This window comes from Podarcis raffonei, chromosome 5 (assembly GCF_027172205.1).
Source record: "Podarcis raffonei isolate rPodRaf1 chromosome 5, rPodRaf1.pri, whole genome shotgun sequence".
NCBI lineage: Eukaryota > Metazoa > Chordata > Lepidosauria > Squamata > Lacertidae > Podarcis > Podarcis raffonei.
The window spans coordinates 74933559-74960728 of NC_070606.1; the positions used below are offsets into that span (position 1 = coordinate 74933559).

At 41.1% G+C, this 27170-nt stretch overlaps 1 protein-coding gene across 1 annotated transcript in view; it reads right to left on the reverse strand.

Moving 5' to 3' along the window:
- The window catches only part of SLC9A9 (solute carrier family 9 member A9), a 257643-nt gene that overhangs the window by 148380 nt on the left and 82093 nt on the right, over positions 1-27170 (reverse strand). The window contains exon 7 of the mRNA XM_053390193.1: positions 356-494. Coding sequence (XP_053246168.1) covers positions 356-494 — 139 coding nt within the window. The remainder of the gene's footprint in view (positions 1-355; positions 495-27170) is intronic.

Below are 27170 nucleotides of genomic sequence, written 5' to 3' on the forward strand. Positions count from 1 at the left end.
CTAAGCTGTGCTCAGAACAGTGTCACAATAAAATAAGTGGACCTAACTTGGTCTTGGTCATTAATTTCAATGAGCCTACACTGAGTAGGATTTAGTTGAATGGCTTGTATGTACGTATGGCTTGCATGCAGCTGTAGTCACACATCTGCATAGTTGGCAACAGATGTGGCACAAATGTAACTGCATTTCAGCCGCAGGAACCATTGTCAATTCAAAATAGTGTACGCAGAGAGGTGAAGTTCAGAGTATTACTGAAATCTTGATCAAACAGAAAATAATTGTATTCTCTTTTGTAGCAACTGCTCTTCCAAACATGTTAAGTTTTGGACATTTGATAACAACCAGCAAAGGATATCAAAGCAGCAACAATGGCATAGGCAGATCCCATAGCAAACGATCCAGCAAAAATCCCTAGAAAATTCCCCACCGACTGGAAGAAGGCGGCAGCGTCAAAGGCATTGGGATTCTCCTTGGGACTGTAAATTGATATTGAACTGAAGGGAGACAAAAAGGAGAGAGGAATAATGAATTCTATCACATGGCACAGAGACTGAAATCAAGAGCTTAAGAATGTACTTTAGCACGGACTGGCAATTGCTCCTCAGGGTTCCTAGAAGATTGGAAAGTCACAGGGAAGATGAAATAAGGGCTTATTTTTTAAGGCAATATTGTGTGCGGCTGTCATTTCCTGCCAGTCAGTAAACATTTTCTTGTGCTACAAGTGTCATAAAGAGTATTATTTCCAAGCCAACTAGACATTAAAACATGGTAGGCATGTAAGGGATCTTCAGGGAAGATAGATAACTTTGAATTACTTATTGGCCATATGTCTTCAGAACAGTGATGCATTCACAAATATTCCTGATAAAAGGGCCACTTTTATTGCTTACCAACAAATGGCCCATACAAATCATGGGACGTACAAAATCTTCGGCAGTGATCTTGTCATAAACCATTATAGTCGTTCCATTCACTAGCTTTACCCTTCATAAACAGAATTGTGAGAGTGTCAACAGCCTTGCAATATGAAGCCCTGGGGAGGCACAGGCCAAACAGTCTCTTGCAGAAAAGAAAACTGTTTCCTCTGCCAGAGGTCCTCTCTTTATAGCCAAGTCTTTGGCTGTTGACACCATTATACTCTTATGGGAAATTAATGCTGTGCCACAATGGGAAGATCATCTACTTAGAGCATTTTCGAGGGCATCAAACTTCCTGCTCACTAGCAGAGACCCGATACCCAGAATGTGAATAATACTGCCAAGCTGGCACACTCTTCTGCTTTCTTTTGTTGTTTTTTTTGTTAGGCCATTAAATTTAAGAGATACACACACTAGCCTCAAGCATCCCAAATACTAATTAAGAAACATTTCAGATTTCTATGGCCCTTTCAGCTCTTGATGTCTTTTCTGCAGGCTGTCAAAGAGCATTTGGCACAGGATTCTTAATAGCAGTTTGTATTGCTGGAAAATGCTTGGTATTTTATGCATTAAAATTTTACATTTATTTTAAACTGATGTGAATATTTTATGATTATGAATATTAAAGAACTTGTCAGCCCAGCAAACGCATGTACTGTAGTGAGCAACTAGCCAAATGAGATGCAGCAATGGCTTTGTAAAAGCACACTGGGCTAGGCGTCATTTGTGATTTGAAGATGATGAAGGAGCAATGTAAACAATTGCCATTGCCATTTGGTTGTGGCTCACTCCTCTGTGGTAAGCTATCGTGATGCATTGATATAGTTCACGACCCATGTGGAGCATCAGAGTGGGAGCCAAGCACAGGAAAGCTGTAAGCATGCTGCTGCAAAGCTAACATGTAAAATGGTTCTAACATTAATTTATCTGAAATATTTTTAACCCACACTTCATCATAACAGGGTGCAATTAAAAACACGCACACACATTAAAATCAGGAACTGCAATAAACCAAAGCATGAATACAAATAAGAGGAGCAGATAAAACTGCAGCAGAATCAATAGCAGCAATAATGGTCAAAATCCCAGCCAAGATAGTTAAGCCCCATAAAAATCTGCAGGAGTAGGAGAGGTTTCAACTGGCGCCGAAAATTCATCAGAGTTGGTGCCAGCATCATATATCAACATATCATAATATTTTAGTGATTTATTATTTGTTTTACTTATATTCTGCTCTGTCCCATGGGCTTACAGTGTCTTACAGCAGCTTTTCTAAATCCCAATACAACACTCCTCAACGCTGCATTCAAATGAAATTTTAAAGATTTGCGCTGCAGGCATTGGCACTTTCTTTGGATTGACCTAAGTAGCTCACGGTACTTAGGGACAGCAACAAACATTACTGCCCCATAAGGAGGCCCCTGAAAAATGCTCCCACAAGCCAGCAGTGGCTGAAATATCTGAAATCCTTTTACTGCACGGATGGTACCAACAGCATGGAAAGCCTCCAAACTGGTTTGAGCCGCTGCCAGGAACGTGTGACGCTGGCAAGAAATCTCTCCGTACACATGGTAAGCAGATTTCAAATGTTATAGCCCTTGTATGAAGTGCCACCATGACATAAAAATGTTTTCCGGCAGCCTCCATACAATGGGCATTCTATTTGACTCGGTGCATCAGGATACTTTCATGCATACAACTGTTTGCAAATTACCCAGGGTAGAGATTAGCCTGTAAAAATCCAATGTGTACATAAGCCATACAGAGAAACAGAAGCAATTCCTGGAGAGAGAAAAAACCTTATTCAGTCGTCATTCCTCCCAACTCAGTTCTAATCATGCAAGACGGGAGAGAGGAGAGCTGGGGTGATCTCACCAGTCCCTCCCATTGCATTCCTGATTGTTGATTCCCTGCAGTCCTCTGTGTGTTCAGGTCCCCACATGAATAGAATGCAGTGGAGGTCCCCAAATGATTACAACCAGGAACATGCAGTGTTGTAAAGCATGCAGGGAGCCAACAGGAGTAGAGCAGGCTCCATGCTAGAGAAATTCAGCTTGAATGCATGGATGGCTTAAGGGTTGACCCACTGAGAATACAAGGGCTGGGAATAGGCCAATGATCACACCTCCACTCACACACACCCTTTGATGACTGGAATCACAGGATGTTGAATAACTGAATAGATACAGAATGTGTTCTAAAGCCACTTCACAATCATTTTGCAGCTGGGTAGAAACTGCATCATGGCTTTTGCCCATGCTACCACATGGCAGGAGCTTTCATTGCAGCTTGTTCTCATTAGTGTCTTTCTTCAGGAGTACTACAGTGCTAGCAGTACTGCTTGGGCAGTGTGTATGGAGGTCCTGGGCTGCCCAGATGACAAGACTCCACTCTCGGCTTTGCTGATGTGATCCAAAGGAAAGGAGAGCAATATGTTTGGCACCAGCTTGGCTGCAGGAGCTGCTGGAAGGAGGCGTACAAGGGACTCAACTCCACATTTGTGTAGGGTTTACTCATTAGCCTTTTCTTCTCCTGAAGATATTCCACAAGGTGGTGGAGGTTTAGGATCATCAGAGTTTCCCTTCTCCTAGTTGGGCTACCTTCTCAGGTTGATGAGGCTTATCTGCCCCTTACTTCCCTCTAGAAAACACACAGAAACTGCCTTCTTGACCATTGGACCCACTATTAGTTTCATCCACTCAATCCTCTGGAGCCTGTTTTCTTATGCAGGAGAAGGCCCTAACTCACAAAGGATTTGAGACCCAGTGGCCACCCTCACCTGGTTTAGCCAACCAGTTGAAGCTGTTCCCAGTGTGTGGCCACTATCCCGTGTTGACAGCTTCTAGGAGCCACAGGTGAAAGCTGAGTGCACCTGGTAGAGGTCCTAATTTGTGGTATAGGGGGTCAAAATTAAAAAATGACCCCCACCTCATGCTCTGAAAACTGCCCATCACGAAACAGGACCAACAACATTTGCTACCACCTCTAGTTTCCATGGCTGTTCAGTGAGATGGTTCCTACATCCCCAACATCTACTGAAAGAAATACTTATACCAGCATCTGTGGTTGAAGACTGTGGGAGGAAAACAAAATAATAAACTGCCAAAGTAGGCAGCACATTGTGAAATAATCTATTATGGGTTTTTTTCTCAGACCTGGCAGAGCACTTTCTGTTTCTATGTAATTGTTTTTAAACTGTGTAATTTTCTTTGATGTTGCTACAAAGCAAGAAACCCTGAAATGAATGGAACTGAAAAGAAAGTCACAACTCATTCACTGTAGCTTCATCTGAAGTACCTTTGCATCTTTAAGCACCTAAGTACCACAAAAACAGCTGTAGTGGATCTCACAAAATGCCACCATAATACAGATTTGAGTTCTGAAAATAACTATGTTGTTGGGGTGTTGTTGTTGTTCTGGGTGGAGGGGGTCATTCACAGCCAATGTGAGCAAGCAGGTGCCAAGTGATAGGGTGGCTGGCATGCCCAACTAAAGAGTTTTTAAAAATTCATTTTAGGAGAAGGTCTGCAGCTGAGTGGTAGAGCACTCATTTTGTATGCAAAAGATCTCAAGTCCAATCCTTGGCATTTCCACAGAAACAAATGAGATGGAATAATGTAATGCCAATGCAATTTATGTAATTCATGTAATTTCACCACAACAAGATGAATAACATAATTCTGGGTGAAAGACGGATTGCAGTAGAACAGAAACAGTGCTGCTTGCATTGAATACAGGGCAGAATGGAAAACGATGCCTTCTTACAGCCCTACTTCAGACTTACAGGACTGACACTGTTTTGTTTTTTTAATTCACCAGAGCCTAGAGAGGGCTGAATGCCTTAGAATTAAGGAACATGTTACCTCTGAACACATGGTCAGGAATTTCCTCCTAGGACATAAACTGAGCTCACAGTCCTGTAACATAAAAGTTCACTCCAAGTTCCCCTCAAGCTTTCTTCATCTCAGCAGCATAGTTCTGAAGGAAAATTCTTCCTTTGGGAAGAAGGGTGGAATATAAATTGAATGAATTTATAAATAAAGCCTTTGGAGCTCGATACATGTGGAAATCCTGCTTGGCCCAGGATTCCCTATGTTGGAATAACCAACAGTCCTTAATTAACACCCACTGGACTGTGGGGGGGGGAAGCTACTAAATGGTTAGTGTATCTGTGAAATGGTAGCTGGGTGGCCATTCTGAATTGTGAGTTTACTTTCTCTTTCACCTTGCCTCTTTGCTTCTGCTGTAACCAGTAACGAATGATTGTTGCTAAAATAGATTTTTAAAAAATCAGTTTAAACAGATGTGCATGTCTTCCTTCCAGAGAGAAAAAAATACTGTTCATCAACAGTCTACACATGTACATCAGTTGGTGGGGTGTGTGTGTAGCTGTGTTCATGGTGTCAACAGTGTAGCCACTTCAATACACGAAGGTTGTCTGAATGTCTCTGGTATGAACAATATAAAGGGACGGATTGCTATTTTTTTACTGCCTTGTCTGTGAATTTGCAGTCCTTTAGAGAGAATATTGAGTAACTTGTAATACATTTACATTTACATTTCATGAAAGATATCAATTCAAGGAGTGCAAGGTTATATAATATGAGTCTGGGGTTTACTAACTCTTTTCCCCCAATGGGAATCCTGTTTCCCCCACAGCATTTAGCAGGTGAAGTTTCTTGGTGTGGAGATGTAGCAAAAAGCTTCAGTTTCTACATTTTGTGCCTATATAGGCAGTTGCTAGAGTTTTCTTTGACAAGGGGATTTTTTTTTTGCCAACTGCACACCAGCCCCAACAAATTATTATCATTTTCTTAAACATAAAACAATCCGCAAGGAGAAAAAGAAAAGCCTAAATTGCCCTTACAATTTTCAAAAGGAGCGACATCGCTGCTTGTGAACTGAAACAAACCCACTTTATCAGTTGATGGTAATTAAACAAGAAGACATGACAAGAGGGGCCTATCAGGCAGATTATGGCACCTTGAGTGCATTGTGAAGCATAGTGCCGAAAGCTGTGTGTCAGCAGCCACCCGAGAACGGCAATAAGCCTCCCTGAAATTCACTGCCTCAAATCCCTTGTACCATAATGAAATGGAAACGATAAAGATAAGGCTAAAAGGATCTACCACGGCATTTGCTGCGCTTAGGGATGCTGCATAAGCCTTGCTCATTATCAGCTGCAGTACGCCTGGAGAAAGGCACATTTGTGTTACTAATTCATAAAACTAAGTGAAAGAGTCGACCACAAATTCTGCCGTGTCCGTAATTCCAGGATTACTGCATTCAAAGAGGCTCTGTGGAGCTCAGAAATGTAGAGTTACTAGAATATTACGAGTTGCACACGGGCTGATTTGTTCAAGTTTAAATGAGGCCTGAATCTGGGCTAGACCTGAGCAGATCATTGAAACATATACGTCACTGTTATAAATATGGAAGCAGAAAGAAGCCCACTTGCCTTTCATACAGTATGGAGTCATGATGCTTTGGGCTTGTACAAATAAGTCTTTGGAATAACCTTGAGCGCTTTAAGGGGAAGAGTTTGTTTCTTAGTGGCAAGTATCTGTTTTGTCTGCAGAAGGTCCCTGGTCTCCAAGTAAGACTGGGAAAGACCCTTGCCTGAACTCCTGGAGAACAGCTGCCAGTTTGTGCATACCCTCCAACACTCCTCAGATGAGAATAGGAACATGAGAGCCAGTGTGGTGTAGTGGTTAAGAGTGGTGGACTCATAATCTGGTGAACCGGGTTCGCGTCCCCGCTCCTCCACATGCAGCTGCTGGGTGACCTTGGGCCAGTCACACTTCTCTGAAGTCTCTCAGCCTCACTCACCTCACAGAGTGTTGTTGTGGGAGAGGAAGGGAAAGGAGATTGTTAACCTCTTTGAGACTCCTTAAAAGCGAGTGAAAGTCGGGATATCAAATCCAAACGCTTCTTCATCATCATCCAAACATTTCTCATTCTCTCGCAACTGACTGTCCTCAGCCCCCCATTCCCTGAATCCAAGGAACATTTCCTATCAGAAGAAGGGCAGGTGCCACCAACGGGACACAGCACACATGCCATCTACTGTCCTGAGAAAACCCCTTAATCCCAATTTTATTTTATTCTTTGGTAGATTTCCAAAAAGAAAAACACAAACCAATAAATATATCTTCAGGTGTGTCCAAAACAGTGCAGTTTGGAATGGTTTGGTCTGCCATCTTTATTTAAAATGGCTCACCTTCCACAGAACACATTCCTGTTTGTTTATATCCTTCTTAAACTGTAGAACCAAGAATTTGGCATAGTACTCCAGGTGGGGTCTGTATCACTACATGTTGTGAGCTGGCTGCAATACTTATCTTGATGCAGCTTAGAATTTCCTTGACTGGTTTAGCCTCCTCAATCCTCGTATCCGGCTTGCTGCTTACTGATCACTCTAGATCCTTTTCTTACATTCTGCTGTCAAGCCAGATGTCACCCATCCTGATTTTGCTTACCAAACTGCAGAACATGATTGGCATTTCCCCCTTTCTGCTAAATGACATCACCTAGCAGCAACGCAACAAGACTGTTTTGAACAATGACGAGCTGGCTGGCATCTAAGAGGATCCACGCTCAACATGAGAAAGTGAAGCCTTACCATGGCAGGTCTACGATGCTGTTCAGTGTTAACCCTCTGGGACAGAAGCAGCAAATGCTTTCCTTCAGCTCACGATGCTCTGCATGGCATGCTTTATTGCTCTGCTATTTGCAAAGTGAAGAACACTGTTTTATAGCATGGCAATTGGAACACCTAGGTGGGAAATCTTTCCTTGGCAGAGTACTGTACTAAAAGCAGGAACATAACTCCTCTGAACACAATATCCAACCTATCCTTAACCTTATTCACTGACACTGAAACACAATATACTCATTTCTCCTTCGAAAACAGCCCATTTCTATAGGTGGCAGCTGACTAACAGTTTTGATGTATTTATTTTATGCCTTTCACACTTTCTTTTCCTAAGCAAAGGAGGGTGGGGTGTTTTATTTTTTGGGGAGGGGCAGTTGAAAGGCTAGCATAAGACAGCACACTAAGACACTTGGCTGCATATTCTGGCATTGCAGGGGGTTGGACTAGATCAGGCAACCCCAAACTCGGCCCTCCAGCTGTTTTGGGACTACAACTCCCATCATCCCCAGCTAACAGGACCAGTAGTCAGGGATGATGGGAGTTATAGTCCCAAAACAGCTGGAGGGCCGAGTTTGGGGATGCCTGCACTAGATGACCCTTGAGGTCCCTTCCAACTCTACTATTCTATGATGCCACAATTTTTAGAAAATTTTAAACCAGAAATAAAACTTTAAAACACACACCTATTTAATCTGACATTCTGCCACACATCTTAAAAAGCAGATACATCACCTTGCCTACAAAGGTCTGTATAGTTAAAGCCATGGTTTTCCCAGTAGTGATGTATGGAAGTGAGGGCTGGACCATAAAGAAGGCTGATCACTGAATAATTGATGCTTTTGAATTATGGTGCTGGAGGAGACTCTTGAGAGTCCCATGGACTGCAAGAAGATCAAACTGATCCATTCTTAAGGAAATCAGCCCTGAGTGCTCACTGAAAGGACAGATCGTGAAGCTGAGGCTCCAATACTTTGGCCACCTCATGAGAAGAGAAGACTCCCTGGAAAAGACCCTGATGTTGGGAAAGATGGAGGGCACAAGGAGAAGGGGATGGCAGAGGAAGACATGGTTGGACAGTGTTCTCGAAGCTACAAACATGAGTTTGACCAAACTGCGGGAGGCAGTGGAAGACAGGAGGGCCTGGCATGCTCTGGTCCATGGGGTCACGAAGAGTCGGACACGACTAAACGACTAAACAACACCACCACCACCACCAACAACAACCTTCTGCCACACAGTAGGTACAAAGCTTCTATTTGGCACAATACCTCTGATCTCTCATGAACATCATTCTCCTAAGAATATACATTTTTGAAACTGAAAGGTAGAGGAGTTCAGTAGCTCCCATCACTTGCTCTGCAACCACTGGGGCCCTACCTGGTGTACTTGCCACCATCAGAGCTGCTGGGTGGTAGATTTTACAAGGTGCAAGGCTGTTGATGCCAGGCATTGCATATTTGGGAATCTTACATGGTGGCCCTCCACTGTGGAACGGAACAAAGCATTGGCTCAGCTCCCATAATAAGTAGCACCACAGGTAAAACACTTTGGGAGAAGGAGTCAAGAACATAAGAAAAGCCCAGGTGGATCAGGCCAAAGGCCCATCTAGTCTAGCATCCTGTTCACACAGTGGCCCACCAGGTGTCTGTGAGAGGCCTGCGAGCAGAATCTGAGTGCCACAGTGCCCTTCCTAAAGTGAGTAATTGGAAGTAAGCAGCGGTGCCATTTGGGGGCTCTGGTGGCTGTGGCAGGATGGTGGAAAGGTGAGAGCAGCAACCAGCAACAACAGTTGATGGGATGGGCTGAGGCCCAGCAGCAACATCATGCTGAGGGCCAGCCAATGATGACACAGTCCAATACAATTGCTCAAAAAGCCACAGTTGCCACTGAATGCCCAAAGCAATTCAATACACGATGGTTGGCAGTCCCATGACTTGAGTTTACGCACAGCAGTTAAGCAAAGTTTGAGTCCCAAATCCACAATTTCTAGAGGCCCTTCCTGAGATGCTGGGTTTACAGGTATGATTCACTCCATGCAGTTAAGTTCTAACAGGTCTGGAAATATGTAAACCACCAGTGTTCAGTGATCATGTGTGAGAGATAAGACCCTCTTCTAGTGCTTTGTAGATGTTTACCCAGGATATTTTCATGTTGTCAGTTTAAATTTACGTATGCAGCATTTGAATAGGAGAGCAATCAAGATTGATTTCTGTTCTGTATCACATGGCCTACATTTAGTAAGTGGACAAGGGAAATGCACTGAAACCTGAACAGAAGGAGGAATGCAGCTTTTTAAAGAGAGATTCTGTACCCACAAACCCGTGTTTTACAGAGATTGATTGTTACTGCATCACAACACCAGGATGAATAATGAACACTCTACTGGCCCAGGTAAGGTATGTCACTTGGACCAATTGCCAACCACTCTTATTCTCTGAATCTGTTGCTCTGGTGCACTTTATGGCCTTAATTCAGCCTTTGCCAACCTGGCACATGGGCTGACTGGGGATGATGGGAGTTATGGTTTAAATTACCTGGAGGGCACCAAGTTAGCAAAGGCTGCCTTAATATCCCAAGTCAAATAGTGACAAGATCTTGGTTGGTTTTTTTTTTATGGCAGCACTGTGACACCCCCTGCCTATTGTGGGATGGGCACTTATACATCACCAAAATAATGAAATATATTGGTATAAAATTTGCATACGCTGATCTATGTTTATAGACACACGTTTGGAAATAATTACCACAATTTAAATAGATATTAAAAGAAAACTCACCATAGTGGATAGATGGATAGTGGGGGGGGGACTTGTTAGGTGCCCTGTGGGCAGGGTTGGATTTAGGTTTGATGAGGCCCTAAGCTACTGAAGGGAATGGGGCCCTTTATATGTCCAGCTGTCCTTTGTCAACAACAAATTGTTGCTGTTTTTGTTTGTTGAATATATGCCAAATGGTAATTTATGGAGCTAATAAGTACCTGTTCTCTTTGTCCATGGAGTTTTCTTGGCAGGCACACTGAAGTGGCTTGCCGGTTCCTGCTCCAGGTGGATCACGTTTGGTCAAAACTCTCCACTATGACCTGTCCATCTTGGGTGGCCCTGCACGGCATAGCTCATAGCTTCTCTGAGTTATTCAAGCCCCTTCGCCACATCAAACCTATCCATTTTTAAGGAAATCAGCCCTGAGTGCTCACTGGAAGGACAGATCATGAAGCTAAGGCTCCAATACTTTGGCCACCTCATGAGAAGAGAAGACTCCCTGGAAAAGACCCTGATGTTGGGAAAGATTGAGGGCACAAAGAGAAGAGGATGGCAGAGGACGAGATGGTTGGGCAGTGTTCTCGAAGCTACGAACATGAGTTTGACCAAACAGCGGGAGGCAGTGGAAGACAGGAGTGCCTGGCGTGCTCTGGTCCATGGGGTCACGAAGAGTCGGAAACGACTAAACGACTAAACGACTAAACAACAACAACAACAATAGGTATCTGAAGCCATTTGCACATAACAGATAGGAGCCTACACAACACAAAGCACTGTTGCTGTATGTAGGTTTTATTTTATTTTATTTTTTATCTTATATTTTGGTAATGTACATCCAGTGTTTTCCCCCCCTTTAATATTTTTTTTGGGGGGGGCGCCAAAGAGAGTGGGGCCCCTAAGCTATAGCTTGTTTAGCTTATACATAAATCCAGCACTGCCTGCGGGGTTGCTTTGTCTGCTGGCCAGATGTACTAACTGTTGGTAGGCAACCATTCTGATGGTTCTTAAACCAGACTTGGTATAGCAGCCCTTCAACAGAGGATGCCTTCACACAGAGGTCTGTCCTCTGTGAAGTGGGACACATGGCCACCCTAGCCTGGTGGGAGGTAATTTAAGCAGGAACAGGGCTACCAATGGATCTTGCAGCTCAGGTCTCAGTACACAGGAATAGGCCATCACATGCACTTCACAATATAAGAGGTGAAATGGAGCTATGTTCCCGCACACTCTTTTAATCTAAAATTGAAAATCTATCATGAAACAGGAGAAAAGGAAAATATTTCTGTGAATTCAATCCAATTCAAGCTGCTCTGTTCCATCATGTATGAAATACATTCTTCATGCAAATTTCCCCAAATAGTCTACAGCAGAGCAACTTATCTCCCCCCCCCCTAAATTCTTTAGCATTCAGTAGAAAACTGTCCATAGCACAAAGTAATTTACCAAACCTGGAATGAATACCAAAGTTTATAGCAGAAAGCATGTTCAGAATTTAGTGAGTGAAGAATGAAGCATTTAAGTCTAAACTTTCTTTTGAGGGCTTTGTAGCCTTAAGAGAAGTAGGGGAGAAATCCTTTTCCTCCCACAAGAAATGCTATATGCCAGACACAGCTTTCTCTGAGAATCCTGCCTGTAGGAAAAGTTGGAGCTTCTGGATATTAATAAAATGAAGGAGATATTTGTCCTTGGGGGTGAAGCATATATATTAAAAGATTACGTTCTTCACTTTCCAAAAGTTTTTTAAAAGATTAACACTTCAGTGTTAAAAACGAAATCAAAGACTAGAGAGCACCTTTTTCTACTAGATATCCTTGAGCCATTTGAATCTCTGAAACAGAATTTTATCTGTCTATCAGATTGTGTCTGTATGTACATAAGCAAGTACAATATAAACTACATCAACAAAATAAAGTATGCATGATATAATGGACAAACTAAAAGCCACTTCAAAGCAGGGCTGTAGCAATATTGCCTAGAGAATGATGCTTGTTATCCCAATACCTACTTGGTATGAAATCAATTTTAAGAAATAAATACATTTGATACCAAACTCTTCCAATTTGGCTGTGATACGCTGGGAGTTCTGTACTGTGGTTTTTTGGGTTTTGTTTTTGTTTTGGACAAGATGGGAGAACGTGGCAGGAGGAGGGGTACAGAAGGCAAAAAAACCAGTGGATGTGAGGGATTAACATCACCTCCATTCACTGCTTCTCTTCTTAAAATGGCAGCTTCACTCCACCCGTTTTGCACATTTGACAAGAATCACAGAAGGGGGTGCTCATATATATTTATATTATATATTTAAAAATTACTGAAAGTGTTTCCATAAGTACCAAAAGTTCTGTTTTTAAATTGTAGAATTCTTCATGCAAATCAATTACTGTAAGTTTGAGACATTTTTTGTTGTTGGCAATGTGAGGTTGAAGGGGAAATGGAGGGGAGGGGGGAGAGAGGAGAAAGGGGAGGGGAGAGAGACACTGAACTTTCATTCTTTGCATAGTATATGAGTGGAGTTTTTTGCCAGTGTCACGGGGATAGGTGTCTATTTTGTTGCTAAGCATGTAATTGTGCCATGAAGAAAAGGAAAAAATGACAAGTGTTATTTTTTAAAAAATAAAGCAACACATATTTCCTTAGCTCTCGTACACACAAACACATACTTAAAAGTAAATAAACAACTGACAACTAGTCTTTGGGCACACACAGTCTGGAGTGCAGTTTTACCTACTGTGTAAAACTATTAACCCACCCTAGATTCAGTCACCTACATTTAATTTTTTAAACTGTTTGTCCACTTTGAAAACAACACAGGAGTATTGCATTCAAAATAACCAGCATTGCCTGTACAATATATAATTCTGATAGCCTCGTTGCCTTCACAAATGTTAGTTCCACTTCTACTGTTCTATAATAAATGGTTGCAGCTGTTGCCATGGCAATTCATTTTTTTTAAGTGTCAAAGTGAAGACATGAAAAGCAGCTGCTATCGCAAGAGCACCACATAAATCCAGATGTGGATTGTCTTCTCATTTCTAGCAGTGATGACACAACAAATCCCTGATTTGGTCTCTGTATAATGCGACTGGATATTCTGATCGAAACTTCAAATCAAAAATCAAAGCAGTGAGGAAAGTTTTCAAGCTCCTTTTATTTTATATTTTATTTATCAAATAAAATACCCCCCACACATTTTGAAAGGCCATAGATTGTTTAATTAGCCAAAGGCTTGGGTGAAGAGGAATGTTTACGACTGGTACCTAAAGATATGTTACAGGCAGAGCAATGAAAACTATAGGAAGCCTGCATAATTTACTCTGGGGTAATTATGTGGGTGCAACTTACCCCTATTCCAAATTCCATTCAGGAGCAGAACTACTGCTAGCCTTTGGAATTGAGTTTAACTCACACCAGATTTCTTGTCAGTGTATGTTTCACTGGGTTGCTAGGTCAGGTGACTGAGCTGAAAGGGGTTTGCAATTGATTTAAGTCTGCCCCTGCTCTCTTCTGCCCCCAGGACATCCCTATTTGGTGACTTATCCCAGCCTTGGCTCAGACAGCTTCAGCTGAGCCCTGTCTGAGCTGGCATGGAGGACTTATGCCAATGTATCTCTGGCTGAGCCAAGATGAAGGATTAGAGCTGGCATAGCCCAGGTTCAGCCAGAGATGTGCCTCTTCCAAACTCCATACATCCTGACAGAGCTTGGGTTTGAACTGTTCCTTAAAGAACTGATGCCAGGGATATAGGATGCTGGGGCACAAACTTGCAAGAATTAGAACACTGTACTTGGGGTAGCCAGGTTTCAGTTTTGTCTGTGACTTGTGAAACCATGGGTTTTCTTCAATTCTGTAAACCTCACAAACTTCTCTTGCATCTACTGTTGTTTTTTAAGCATTCTAGACACGAAAACAGTATTTTGACTTTAATTCACCCTAGATTATTAGGAGTCGAAGGTCTTGCTATGTGTCATTTGGAAAGTAAATCTTCTAGGCTTGCAGTGAAAGTTTTCAATTTAACCTTTAGTCTTTAAGCCATGCAGCACTAATGATCTCCATGCAGATAACACACAGGCAGGCTTCTGACTATTTTTTAGGCTTCTGATTTCAACGAAGTACAAAGGCAGATCCCTAATCTGATGTTTATTTCCTTTCAATGTGTTTTCTTCAATACCTGCTTTTAAAAGGAAAATCAGAAAAACATTCCTAGGAAGCTCATTCCTTAGCTTTGCACTTGAAAGGAGTAAAAACATTGTTATCTCTTCATTCTGGATTCTGATCAGTTCAGGAACAGGCAAATGACATACCTGTAAACCTAAAGTATCCAGACGAAAAACTGCAAAACAACATGAATCCATGCACAGAAGTTCTATGACCCTCATCAACATCATCAGCATCATTGTTATCATAATAATGCAGTAACAATCACTTGACATTACTCGTGAGGAATAGAAGTAATATACACTATCTTACTAAGCCTTTCCATTACAGTGGTACCTTGGGTTAAGTACTTAATTCGTTCCGGAGGTCCATTCTTAACCTGAAACTGTTCTTAACCTGAAGCACCACTTAGGCTAATGGGGCCTCGTGCTGCTGCCACGCTGCTGGAGCAAGATTTCTGTTCTCATCCTGAAGCAAAGTTCTTAACCTGAAGCACTATTTCTGGGTTAGCGGAGTCTGTAACCTGAAGTGTATGTAACCCGAGATACCACTGTAGTCCTCTTCCTGTGCGCCACTATCTTCCCCTCTAAACCAGTTGTTGGTTTCTCCTAAACCCTCCAGAGTAGACTTGGTGGGTGAGCAGGTGGGCATGCAGAGAAAGGGAAAGGAAGTGCCACAGTATAGTCAAAAATTCTTGCACTACTTGTTGCATGCCACCCACTGCAACAAAGGAGATCTAGACTGTATAACCAGTCGGTGAAGCTGAAAATATTTTATTTATGACACCTTCAGCTATCCACAATCTTTCCCACTGTGCCCAGCAAGAGCTCATACTGAACATTTCCCTGGCCCCTCTTTCTTTTCGACTGTGCTAGTGGGTGATCTGTAGAACAATGTGAAAGATAAACTTCTTCACAGGACTTGCTTGCTGATGAGCTGCTTAAACTGAGATTCAGAATGAAAATGTCATATGTGTGACAATGACACTATTTTGTGTGTGTGTGTGTGTGGGAGATCAGAGAAACAAGAGGGGTGAATGACTCCAACAGCAGAATTCTGGATAGATTCAGAGGACGGAGGTGAACTGGGCCCCACTTACGAGTTTGAAGTCGAAGATCATGGATGAAACAAGCTTTGAACCCTTGAAATGTTCATACCCCGCTTCTTGCTATTAGAGATGCACCTCATCTAATCAACTCAAGATGACAATATAATACGTGTTTCTCCTTGTTTTGATATAAAGCTCCCTCCACATCCTGACTCCAAGTAAAATGTCACGGGGGCATACTTTTCAGAATATTGAAAAGAAAGAATGTTTGTGGAATTCAAGCACTCCTAAGTTCACAGACAAGTGTAGCATCATTTATGCTAATTTTGAACACTGCACCTCAAAGAGGATTGCCATTGGTGGGAGAAGAATGAATGGTAACAGAAAGCTTGCTCTGTACCTGTGCTAGTGTATTCATTCAAGAAGACTGGCAAACCTTTATGAGTATTTACTTCCAGAAGCAGGTCTTTGGTAAAGAGCTCACTGGAGAAGACTAATTAAACATGACTGAAGAAAACTTCAAGGTCCTGTGGACCTGTGTGAACAATGCTAAACAGAATTTAACTCCACACACAATTATCTTGCTCTTGGAAATGCTGCTATATTCACTGGAGAAAGGTTATTTGGAAAAGCAAAACAAAATCTGGAAAGGCTTAAAAACAGGAGAGGAAAATGAGAGGGGATGGAGATCTTCTCCCCAAACAATCTGAGCTAAAGCAGTGTGTACTTTAGTTCTGAAGTGTTCCCAGTAGAAATCTCTGAAATGAGGCATCTTTGATGTCAACACGGTCACTTGTAGTAAATAATTGACTTTTGAAAGTGATTTGCAAGCCTCGCAAAGCAGTGCTCCTAATTTTGAGCTAGCAAATTCATATTTTTCAGTGTTATCAATCTATTTGTGGATAAGTGGATGGAAATACCTGTGCACTGGTATGATTTGATAGGACATGACAACTGCAGGCATTCCCAGATGATTTGAGCTAAGTTACAGTTTCATACATCCCTGAGGGCAAACTCTATGACAGAACTCTCTGAAATCCATTCGGGTTTAACAGGCAAGCAAACCAGCAACACAGGGCTATGCATTGACATGTTATTTAGATATATAATCTGATGTATTCAGAAGGCTCAATATCCTAAGCAATTGTGTAATGAGAGATTAGGAGTGAATATAAGGTATCCGGTAACAATCCAATTAAAATGGCTGAAGCATAACAAATGAAATAACCCTAAACCTAATTCAATATTGTCCCTCAAAGCTTCTGAGAAAAATAAAACCTGCAAATGAAATACACTGGTTTAGTTTGCATATCACAAAAATGTTTGCTATCGCTTGTATTTGATAATGGCGATGAAGGACTGAATCCTATGAGGGATTGGTTCCCAAATCAAGGAATTGAGATGCTTAGCTGTTCTGGATAGGACTGCACTCCTTCTGAAGGACCAGGTACATAGTAATGCTAGATTGATCATTGTCATGAGAGTTCCAAGTGACCATTATGGCATGGAGTGCTAATTACCAATTTTGGTTGGTATGACAGCTGCACCAATTCCTGAACTGGCATAGACTGAGGCCTCACATCTGTATTACTGTAATGCACTCTATGTGCTGCTGTCCTCTCCCAGCAGCTACAGTCACAGCAGTGAGTGGCGCATCTGGCCATGCACATATTATACTGGTACATAGGAATCTACATTGGTTACCTACGTATCTGTCCAAGAATGTCAATTGCATTCTTCAATATTTCTTATAGGCATAAGAGAAACAGGTATTCTCTTCCCATCCCTTCCCATTCCCCATTTGGATTGTGTTGGGCAGGCATTATATGTTCCCCAAAGCAGGTGGTAAAGGAACACAATAAGAAGTCATTAGTAATTGCTCCCAGTGTCTGTAAACAGGGATGGGAACACAGTTGGCCCATGAACCTTCAGTTGTGCAGGCCTGACCTAGAGACTAACTCATATGCAAGGCTAGGGCATGGATAATGTGAGATGCTGGGTTTGCTTATTCTTTCTTATGAAACATACCTTATATGTTTGATTCACAGACTCATGCAATTGGAAGGGACCCCAGAGATTATATTATCATGTACATTTTCCTGAGACAGGTCTTCCTTCCATCTAAAACATTTGTGGCAGGCTACTTCTTATCCTCTTCCGCATTTCCAAAATCCACATCTTCCCTAGGTGGTTGATTCCACTATGGAGTTGTTTTTAAATTCAGAAAGAACGGATGTAGTTAATTGTTCTGAGATCTTTTGAAATATTTAAAGCATATCGATATGCCACCCCTCTCTTCTCTTCATCCTGTCTAAGTATATTTAGGATCAACACACTGCAGAAGAAGTCAGCGACTGACTTTTCTGAGAGCAAGCATAATGAGCTTGCTTTCTTGCAATGGCTTTCTCTGTACCTATTTGAAGGTCTCCTTTGAATCCTTGTCAGTTTGTTGACATTTGGCTTGAAATGCAAGAATGAACAGGAGTACCCCAAAACAGAATGAAAGTTGAGTAGTTCCTGAGACTTTGAGTGCTTCTAGGTATCCTGTTTATCAAGAATTCATCCTGATTCATTTGAGGGAAAGTGAGATGACATTGGCTATTTAATGAGCAGTCATCCCAGTTCATTTGATGAGAGGCTGGGCACATCAAAGCAAGTGTTATCCCTCACTTTCCAGTGCTTTTGCCTGTCACTTTCCACATCACACAAAGGCCTATAGTTGGGGAAGGTGAGTTTCTTGTGCAAGATCTCTCAATTCAATTCAATTCAAAATCCTTTATTAGGCATATCACACCTCACATTAACAAACAAACATCATATACAGACTGTATAAAATACGGGCTCAGCGAACACAATTTATCCCAGTCCTATTCTTAACTCCAAAAAATAAATCAATGTACATAAATAATATAATACAACACAGCAACATCACCTACCATTAAAACCACTAAGTCTCTTTATCATGGCCCATTCTTTCTTCATGGACAGCACTTAAAAATTCAGCCGCTATTAAAGTAATTTTATCATCGCTGTCCGCCAGCAGGTCCTGAACAGTTGGTTGTGTAAAAAACTGTCCATTGAATTTTAGGGCCTCAAATAATTGTCTTCTGGCATAACTGCCAAAATCACAGGAAAAGAATATATGTTCTAGAGTATCGGGTTCCTGTTTTCTGCATTTACAGAGACGCTCTGATTCTGGGATAGCTAAGTATCTTCCTCTCACTACCGCAAGATCTCTCAATCTGCTTTAACTGCAAGGCCTGAATTTGCCAGAATGTGAATAACTGCCACGTCAAAACAGCAACAGTCTGGAAGCACCCTTGGGTGTGACGTTCCTGTTAATAAAACTGGAGAGGTGTGAAAAATCACAGATTTAAAAAAGCAGTATTGTGATAGTGCAACCTCTTAGTGATGCTATTACAGATGCTTCCTATCCATCTACTACTGATGGAGAGGAAAGTAGTGTCTTCCTTACAGCTTAACACATGCCCTACTGTAAGAGAGCTTCATCAATGTGCTTTTCCTGTTAACAGTAGTGTTCTAGACATCTGCGTGCAGTATGGACAATTCGCTATTATTATTAGTGGCAGGGGTGTGTGTGTTGCTAAATACGTAAAAGACTCTGGACACAAGTCCATGGCACATATGCTAATATATGTGTACAGGTGACACTCCACTTTGTACTATAGCCAGTCAAACTGTATGCAAAGCAAAAAAAAAAAAAAAAAGTTTTCAAAAAAGAGGGAAGGGGCAGAAGATCTGTGGCCTAGCACAAAAGACATGGGCTTTCGTAACCTGTGGGTCATCTCCTAGCAATGTCCCTGGTTAGTGGATATATTACGTGCAGGAGCAAACTTTGAAATTGCTGTGAAGAGGTAAAACCATTTCACATTTTTATAAGCAAAGAAAACAAGAAAAGGCAAGGTTTTATGTCTCTTGTTGTTAATCTCAGCGGGTGGTGTTGATGAGTTAGATCCAAACTAGATGTGACATATAGTTGTTTGTATCTTTCTGGACACACTTTGGCAAAACTAAAATCAGCTTTGGGAGGTTCTGAGGGGAAGCAAAGGAACACTGTATTGGTGAGCTGATGAGAAAGGCTTGCCTCTACACCTACCATTCCTTCAGTTAAATGCACAGTCTCCTAAAACACTCTATCTGTGTCCTAAAGTTCTCTCTCTGAGAGCTTTAGGACACAGAGACACACCTGGCTGCATATCAGGTGTAGTTGGAGTCTTAGATTCTGTGACCTCATTCTCAAGTTAATGATAAGTAGAACCTGGATTAGTGCGAACAAGTGAACTCCTGAAGAGCAGGTTGATTATGAAATCCAGATATAACAGTTCAAAAATAAATGTTACTCCTGTGCTGATTAAAATAAAAAGAGTAGTCACTTTGGTAAATCTTGTGATATTCCATCCAAAGCCAGCTCAGCTCTCATGATTGCAAGGTGAATGGATGTACTTCAACTAGTAGTAAAAAAACATAGAAAGTACAATCCAGGATCACTAAAAATGTATTATTTTCATATGACAATATGCAGTACTGTCACACATGCTAAAGGTTTGGAAGGAACGAAAGTATCTCCAACAAAGCAATACATCAGAAATACCAACGTTGTTGCAAAAATCTTGCAATTCTGTTGAAGAAAGGAATGCTACACAATACCAAGGTTTCAAGGGCAGCCATAAACCCTGGATCTTTGGCAGTGCTGAACTGAAATTCAGTATGTCACACAAACAGCAGCTGGATAATATCATGTATTCAAGACCAAGACTTTTGCAGCAGCCTCTACATATTATTTTCCTTACCAGTTTACACACTCCAGATATTTTCTCTTCCTGACATTTTGCCCACGCCTAACATTTCAGATTATCTTGCCTAACAAAAACAGAGCCAGTGGCATTCCTAAAACATTAAATTTTGATTAATGAAGAACTTAGCCCGTAGAGAACATTTTTAAGTTAAGTAAATGTAGGTTAATTGCTACTGAATTCATTCTAGCCTGCCTTTTGATCATGTAGTTCATACAGTGAATGGTTAAGGCTGGCTAAACTAGCTATAAGCCCCATTGGATTTACTTATGAGAAGGACTGTATTGTAACAGAGGTATTTTTTTAAATGCACTGCTTAGACTTCCCCATCTTTCAAAGTGCCAGAAATTTAGCCACATATAATCACCATGTTTGGTGCTAGGGGTTCAGACCATAGAGTAAGTTGTTTTGCCAGACTTGAGTAGGTTGCACCCCTCTCCTTGAGTGACGGAGGGTCAGAAAATTCTCTTTGTCATCTCTTTTCCACCATGTGAATCTGAACAGACCAGATGGATCCAAGCTCAGGCTGTGTGTTTAGAAACATTTTTAACCAAGCTATGTAACTAGGTTTTCTGCCTGAGTTTTTCTTGCTGCTGTATGGAAAAACACATGAATCTGACCTTTGATGCGTTTGTAAGTAAACCTACACTTTAATTTGCTGCATGTTTTGTAATTTTAAATATTTGCTCGGGGTCTCTTACCGGGAGAGTGCTTGCCACACACCTGAATCTAGGGATCCAAAGAAATTCTTCTTTTATTGACTAAACCTAATCATAAACTGATGCAAAAAGTATTTGAACAGTAGAGATTCCAACTGCGTTTGGCGATTATGAAAACATTCCAGGTTAATTATTCCACAATTAAATATATGGAACAATAGTAGAGTATGAGAACATGCCTAATACAAAACAAGGCAACTGTTAAGTGAAAGCCTTTCTTTTCACTTGTTTTAATGACATTTTGGGGAAATGGGCTGGGGAGTTTGTCTTATATATAACTGTTTATTTGTAGCTAAAATGAAAACACAAAAATTGGACTTTCTTTTTTAAAAAAACCCTATGAGACTACCTGGCATATTGGATTTCTTTTTTTTTCCTTTTCTTTTTTAGTACAGGCTTGTACTGCAAATCAAAGAAGGAATCTTCTTCACTATCAGAATTTTCATGGTGAAAATATAAGAGCAAATACCTGATGCCATGTAAGGTATGAGAATAATGAATTAGATGGACTGGTATAAGTCTGAGCCATTTATATTATCTTAAGCAACAGGCTTGTCAAACACAGCAGTGACTTCTTGATAAGTCAGGAAAACAAATAGTCATAATTGTTATCAGATGTCAAGTGTATTTTAAAAATAATAATGGCATACTGTCATTTCTATGAGCTAGAGATAACAGAAATATTTCCTCAGCCTTTACAAAAGTGATTTCTTCTTATCTATTGGGAATTTTACTCCCCAAAGTCTTGCAAATCAGTTATATAAACTGTCACTTGTCTAGTCTGTGCAGAAATGTCCTTTTTAGGTTTGCAGAGACCACATGCTTACATTATATTTAGTTGGGATCCAAATAATTAGTTCTGCATGTATGGAAGGCAACTTTGGACTTGTGTTGCTCAGATAGAAACTCGGATATACTCTCCTAAGCCACATGGCTTTAATGTGAGTTGAGAAACCCAACTTGGCCATGTAAAAGATAACCACTGCACCCTGCCCTTTGTTTGCTGCACTTAGATTTAATGTATGTGAGGCTGAAATAGAAATAGAAATAAGTTTCTATTTCTCTGTGTGGTTTAATTCTAAGTATAACATAACATAACTCTGTCACAAGTGCCACTGTCCTTATTCCATGTCTCTGGGAAGGGGGGGGGTTATTGCTTTGCTTTTTAAAAATTATTTACTTGTTTTTATTCTGTATTTTAATCTGTAAACCACCCTGAGACCTTATGATGAAGGGAGGTATTTAATCTAATAAATAATAGACATAAAGAATAATTGGCTGTTGCTTGTAGAGGCAATGCTTTTATTATCAACCTGATTTTTTATGGTTCTTCATAAGGCCCCAGGGCAGGTTTCAGCAATTAGACAATACAACATTAATAACAATTTGAGATAAATTACAGTCACAATAATTGGGTGGGTCTGAAAAAATATAGTTCTCATGTGTCAAAGGCTAGGGCAAAGAGGTATGAATTCAGCATATGATTGACACTACAAAAAGGAAGGTGCCGGACATACTTCTGGGGGCAGAGAATCCCACAACTTAGGGGTCACCAAAGGGAGTTCCCTCTCCTGGGCCTCCAGCTCCCAAACTTTCAAGGAACACCTCTGCTGGTCTTAACACTTGAGAGGGCCTATAGGGAAGGCAGTGGTCTTTCTTATTTTGGGGTGCTGCAGTAATTTATGGTTTTAAATACTAATGTGAGGACCTTGAATTGGGCCTGGGGAAAAACTGGCAACCAGCACAGCTGTTTTAAAATAAAGTTATGAGAGTTCTAAATGGAAGCCCAGAGAGCAATCTAGCTGCTGAATTTTGTTAAGGCTTTTAAGAACAGTTTATTAAGACTTTCTGTGTCAAGGAAAAACATTTTCTAGCTGCTGCATAGTGTACCAGTTTAAGTCTCCAAGTTGCCTTCAAGGGCCTCCCCAAGCCATTGCAATAATTGGTTCTGAAAATGACCAGAGTATGGAATACCGTTGCCAAGTAATCTATGACCAAAAAAGGCAGTAGTTGGTGAAGCACTCATAGCTGGAAACTGATACTTCAATCCTCCAATGACAATGTTGTTGTTGTTCTTATCAGTGCTTTTTGAGGCTGTATGTGCTGGTGCATGCTCTGGTTATCTCCCGCTTGGACTACTGCAATGAGCTCTACGTGGGGCTACCTTTGAAGGTGACCCAGAAATGACATCTAATCCAGAATGCGGCAGCTAGACTGGTGACTGGGAGCAGCCACCGAGACCACATAACACCTGTCTTGAAAGACCTACATTGGCTCCCAGTACATTTCCGAGCACAATTCAAATTGTTAGTGCTGACCTTTAAAGCCCTAAATGGCCTCGGTCCAGTATATCTGAAGGAGCGTCTCCACCCCCATCGTTCTACCTGGACACTGAGGTCCAGCGCCGAGGGCCTTCTGGTGGTTCCCTCATTGTGAGAAGTCAAGTTACAGGGAACCAGGCAGAGGGCCTTCTCGGTAGTGGCGCCCACCTTGTGGAACACCCTCCCACCAGATGTCAAAGAGAACAACTACCAGACATTTAGAAGACATCTGAAGGCAGCCCTGTTTAGGGAAGCTTTTAATGTTTGATGCATTATGGTATTTTAATATTTTGTTGGAAGCCGCCCAGAGTGGCTGGGGAAGCCCAAACAGATGGGCGGGGTATAAATAATAAAATTATTATTATTATTATTATTATTATTATTATTATTATTATTATTACACCATACTGCCACCTCTTCCCCCTCGACCCCCGCATTACAGATTCACACAACCCTCTTACAATTGCCAAAACGCCTTCCAGGAAGGTGCCTGATGATCATCATAAAAAAGGTTGCACCAGAGCAGAGGTGCTTTGGTGCAACCCTTTTATGATTGTCAGGCAAGCTCCTGGAAGATGCTTTGCCAAACTGCTTCTGGGAGACTGCGCCTACCACCACAGGAAATGGTAGAGGTGTAGCCAAAGGTGCAAGGGGGGAGTGAGTGAATGGGTGGGCGGGTGGGCAAGCGGCAGCAGTGGGATGCTGGTGGGGTGCGTCTGAGCAGGCAAAGGGGTGGGGAATGGGAGGGCATGGTGAGTACAGGCACCATCCCCTCTAGAAATAAAGCACTGATTCTTATAGCCATTATGGTTTGTAGCCATTGATAGCCTTTTCCTGCATAAATTTGACCAGTTCTAGTTACAGGTACATTGCTGTGTTGGTCTGCCGTAGTCAAAACAAAATAAAATAAATGGCAGTTCTCTTTCTCAAGCTCTGGGAGAAAGACCTTTCATTGCCTACAGACAGCCACCCAATCTTAAACAACTCCTCACCCACAATAATACAACAACCACACTTAACATGGACACTGGTACCAGAGCCTGCGATAAACCCAGATGCCTACTTTGCTGCCACATACACCTGGACAACACCATTACTGGCCCCAACAACATCAAACATACCATCACAGGACTATTTAATTGCTCATCTTCTAACATTGTGTATGCCATCAAATGCCAACAGTGACCTTCAGCTCTCTATATTGGACAAACAGGCCAAACGCTACGCCAAAGGATAAATGGGCATCAATCTGATATCAGGAATCACAAGACAGAGAAACCAGTAGGAGAACACTTCAGTTTCCCAGGACATTCTATATAAGATCTCAAAGTAGCTGTCTTATTACAAAAGAATTTCAGAAATAGACTGGAAAGAGAAGTTGCTGAATTGCAACTTATTACCAAACTTAAAACCATGGAGAGACCTGGTCTGAATAGAGACATTGGATTCTTATCTCATTATACATGGTAAAGCTATTTTTAGCCATCTCACCCCTTGCTTTTCCCCATAAGACCAATTGCAGTCGTTAACAGTTGTCAACAGGTCTACCACACCTATCAGCCAATCACCCATTCCCACCACCCTTCTGAGTAATACCCCTCCCCACCCTCTCACTATATATAAGAGTCTGGTGACTTCTGCTTCAGTGTATCTGAAGAAGTGTGCATGCACACGAAAGCTCATACCAATAACTAACTTAGTTGGTCTCTAAGGTGCTACTGGAAGGAATTTTTATTTATTTATTTTGTTTTGTTTTGACCAGTTCTGTTTTATTTTAAGAATATTTATTGAAGTTTTCAATAATAATACAATAAAAATAAAAAAGAAAAAATAACAAAAATACAAAAATAAAAATAGTTAAAAAACACATAAAATATCATTACTTATTTTTCATTAACTTATTTCCCAGACCTCCTCATACCTCCCTTTTTTGTGTTCCAATTCAAATTGTTAATTCAGCAAATCCTTATCAATAAATTTAAACCTATTTCTAAACCTTTTTTTCCATATTCTCTTAATGCATTACAGCTGGAAACCACTTAATTTCTATCCGACATCATTCTAACATTCATTAATTTTGCAATATTTCTGTAAATAGTCTTTAAATTTCTTCCAATCTTCTTCCGCCGACCCTTCTCCCTGGTCTCGAATTCTGCCAGTCATTTCTGCCAATCCCATATAGTCCATCACCTTCATCTGCCATTCTTCCAGAGTGGGTAGATCTTGTGTCTTCCAATACTTTGCAATAAGTGTTCTTGCTGCTGTTGTAGCGTACATAAAAAAAAGTTCTGTCCTTCTTTGGCACCAATTGGCCGACAATGCCCAGAAGAAAGGCCTCTGGTTTCTTCAGGAAGGTATATTTAAATACCTTTTTCATTTTGTTATAAATCATTTCCCAGAAAGCCTTAATCCTTGGGCATGTCCATCAAAGGTGAAAGAATGTACCTTCATTTTCTTTACATTTCCAGCATTTATTATCGGGCAAATGATAAATTTTTGCAAGCTTGACTGGGGTCATGTACCACCTGTAAATCATTTTCATAATATTCTCTCTTAAGGCATTACATGCCGTAAACTTAATACCTGTGGTCCATAACTGTTCCCAGTCAGCAAACATAATGTCATGTCCAACGTCTTGTGCCCATTTAATCATAGCAGATTTCACCGTTTCATCCTGAGTGTTCCATTTCAACAGCAAGTTATACATCTTTGACAAAATCTTAGTTTTAGGTTCTAACAGCTCTGTTTCTAATTTTGATTTTCCACCTGGAAGCCAATTTTTTTGTCCAAATTATATGTCCCTTAAATCTACTAGACGACATCTCAAGAGATCGTTGCCTTAGGAGAGTGAGAAAAATTATCACGGATGACTCATACCCCGCCCGGCCATCACCTCTTTAATCTTCTACCCTCAGGCAGGAGATATAGAAGTATAATCATACGTACCAACAGGCTAAAAAATAGCTTCTATCCGTGGGCTGTTAGGCTGTTGAACAAAAAATAACATAGCGAAATTGACTTGCGAGGTGGTGTGTTGTTTGATAAGAGATTGAGTGTTTTTTTGGGGGGAGACTTGCTTAATTTCATTGTACACAGGTTGTACAATGACAATAAAGGTATTATTATTATTATTATTATTATTATTATTATTATTATTATTCCTGCTCCTGCAGGATCACTGTGGGGCTTCAGAGCCCTCTGTCAATGAAGGATCTCTGGTGACATATTTTTTCAAGTCAAAACAGACTTCCCATTGAAGGGCACTGGATTCAGCTGGCTAGCCTGTGTGCAGAGATCTTTCCTTATATCTTGTGATTACAGAACTTGATTATAATTTCTCTTGATCATTCTTTGCTCCAGGAGGTGAGAGTAGGAAATCTGAGGGTCCATTCAATATCCATATCAGTCAGTTGTAGCTCAGGGCTCCATTCTGCTATCCAGCCCCTCTCAGAACTCAGTCACATTTGTGCCCTCTATCTCCTTCAAGACCTTTCACATGCAGGCTCAATCCGCACACATTTATTTCTCAAATCCTTCTCCCATCTATCAGTTAAAAGAGATAGTATAAAACCTGCATCTACTACTGCTGCTGCTTCATTTATTTTGGAAGATACTTCATCTAAATATTTAAGTGAGGGCAGAGGATATAGCTACCCATTCCATTTCCATTTCTTTCTTAAAAGAAGGGAAATCTCCCTGTCTCTATGGGTTTGGTCCCATAATCCTCAGCATGCCTTCTTATTCTTCCAGGCCCATATCATCATTGTGCATCAACATTCATT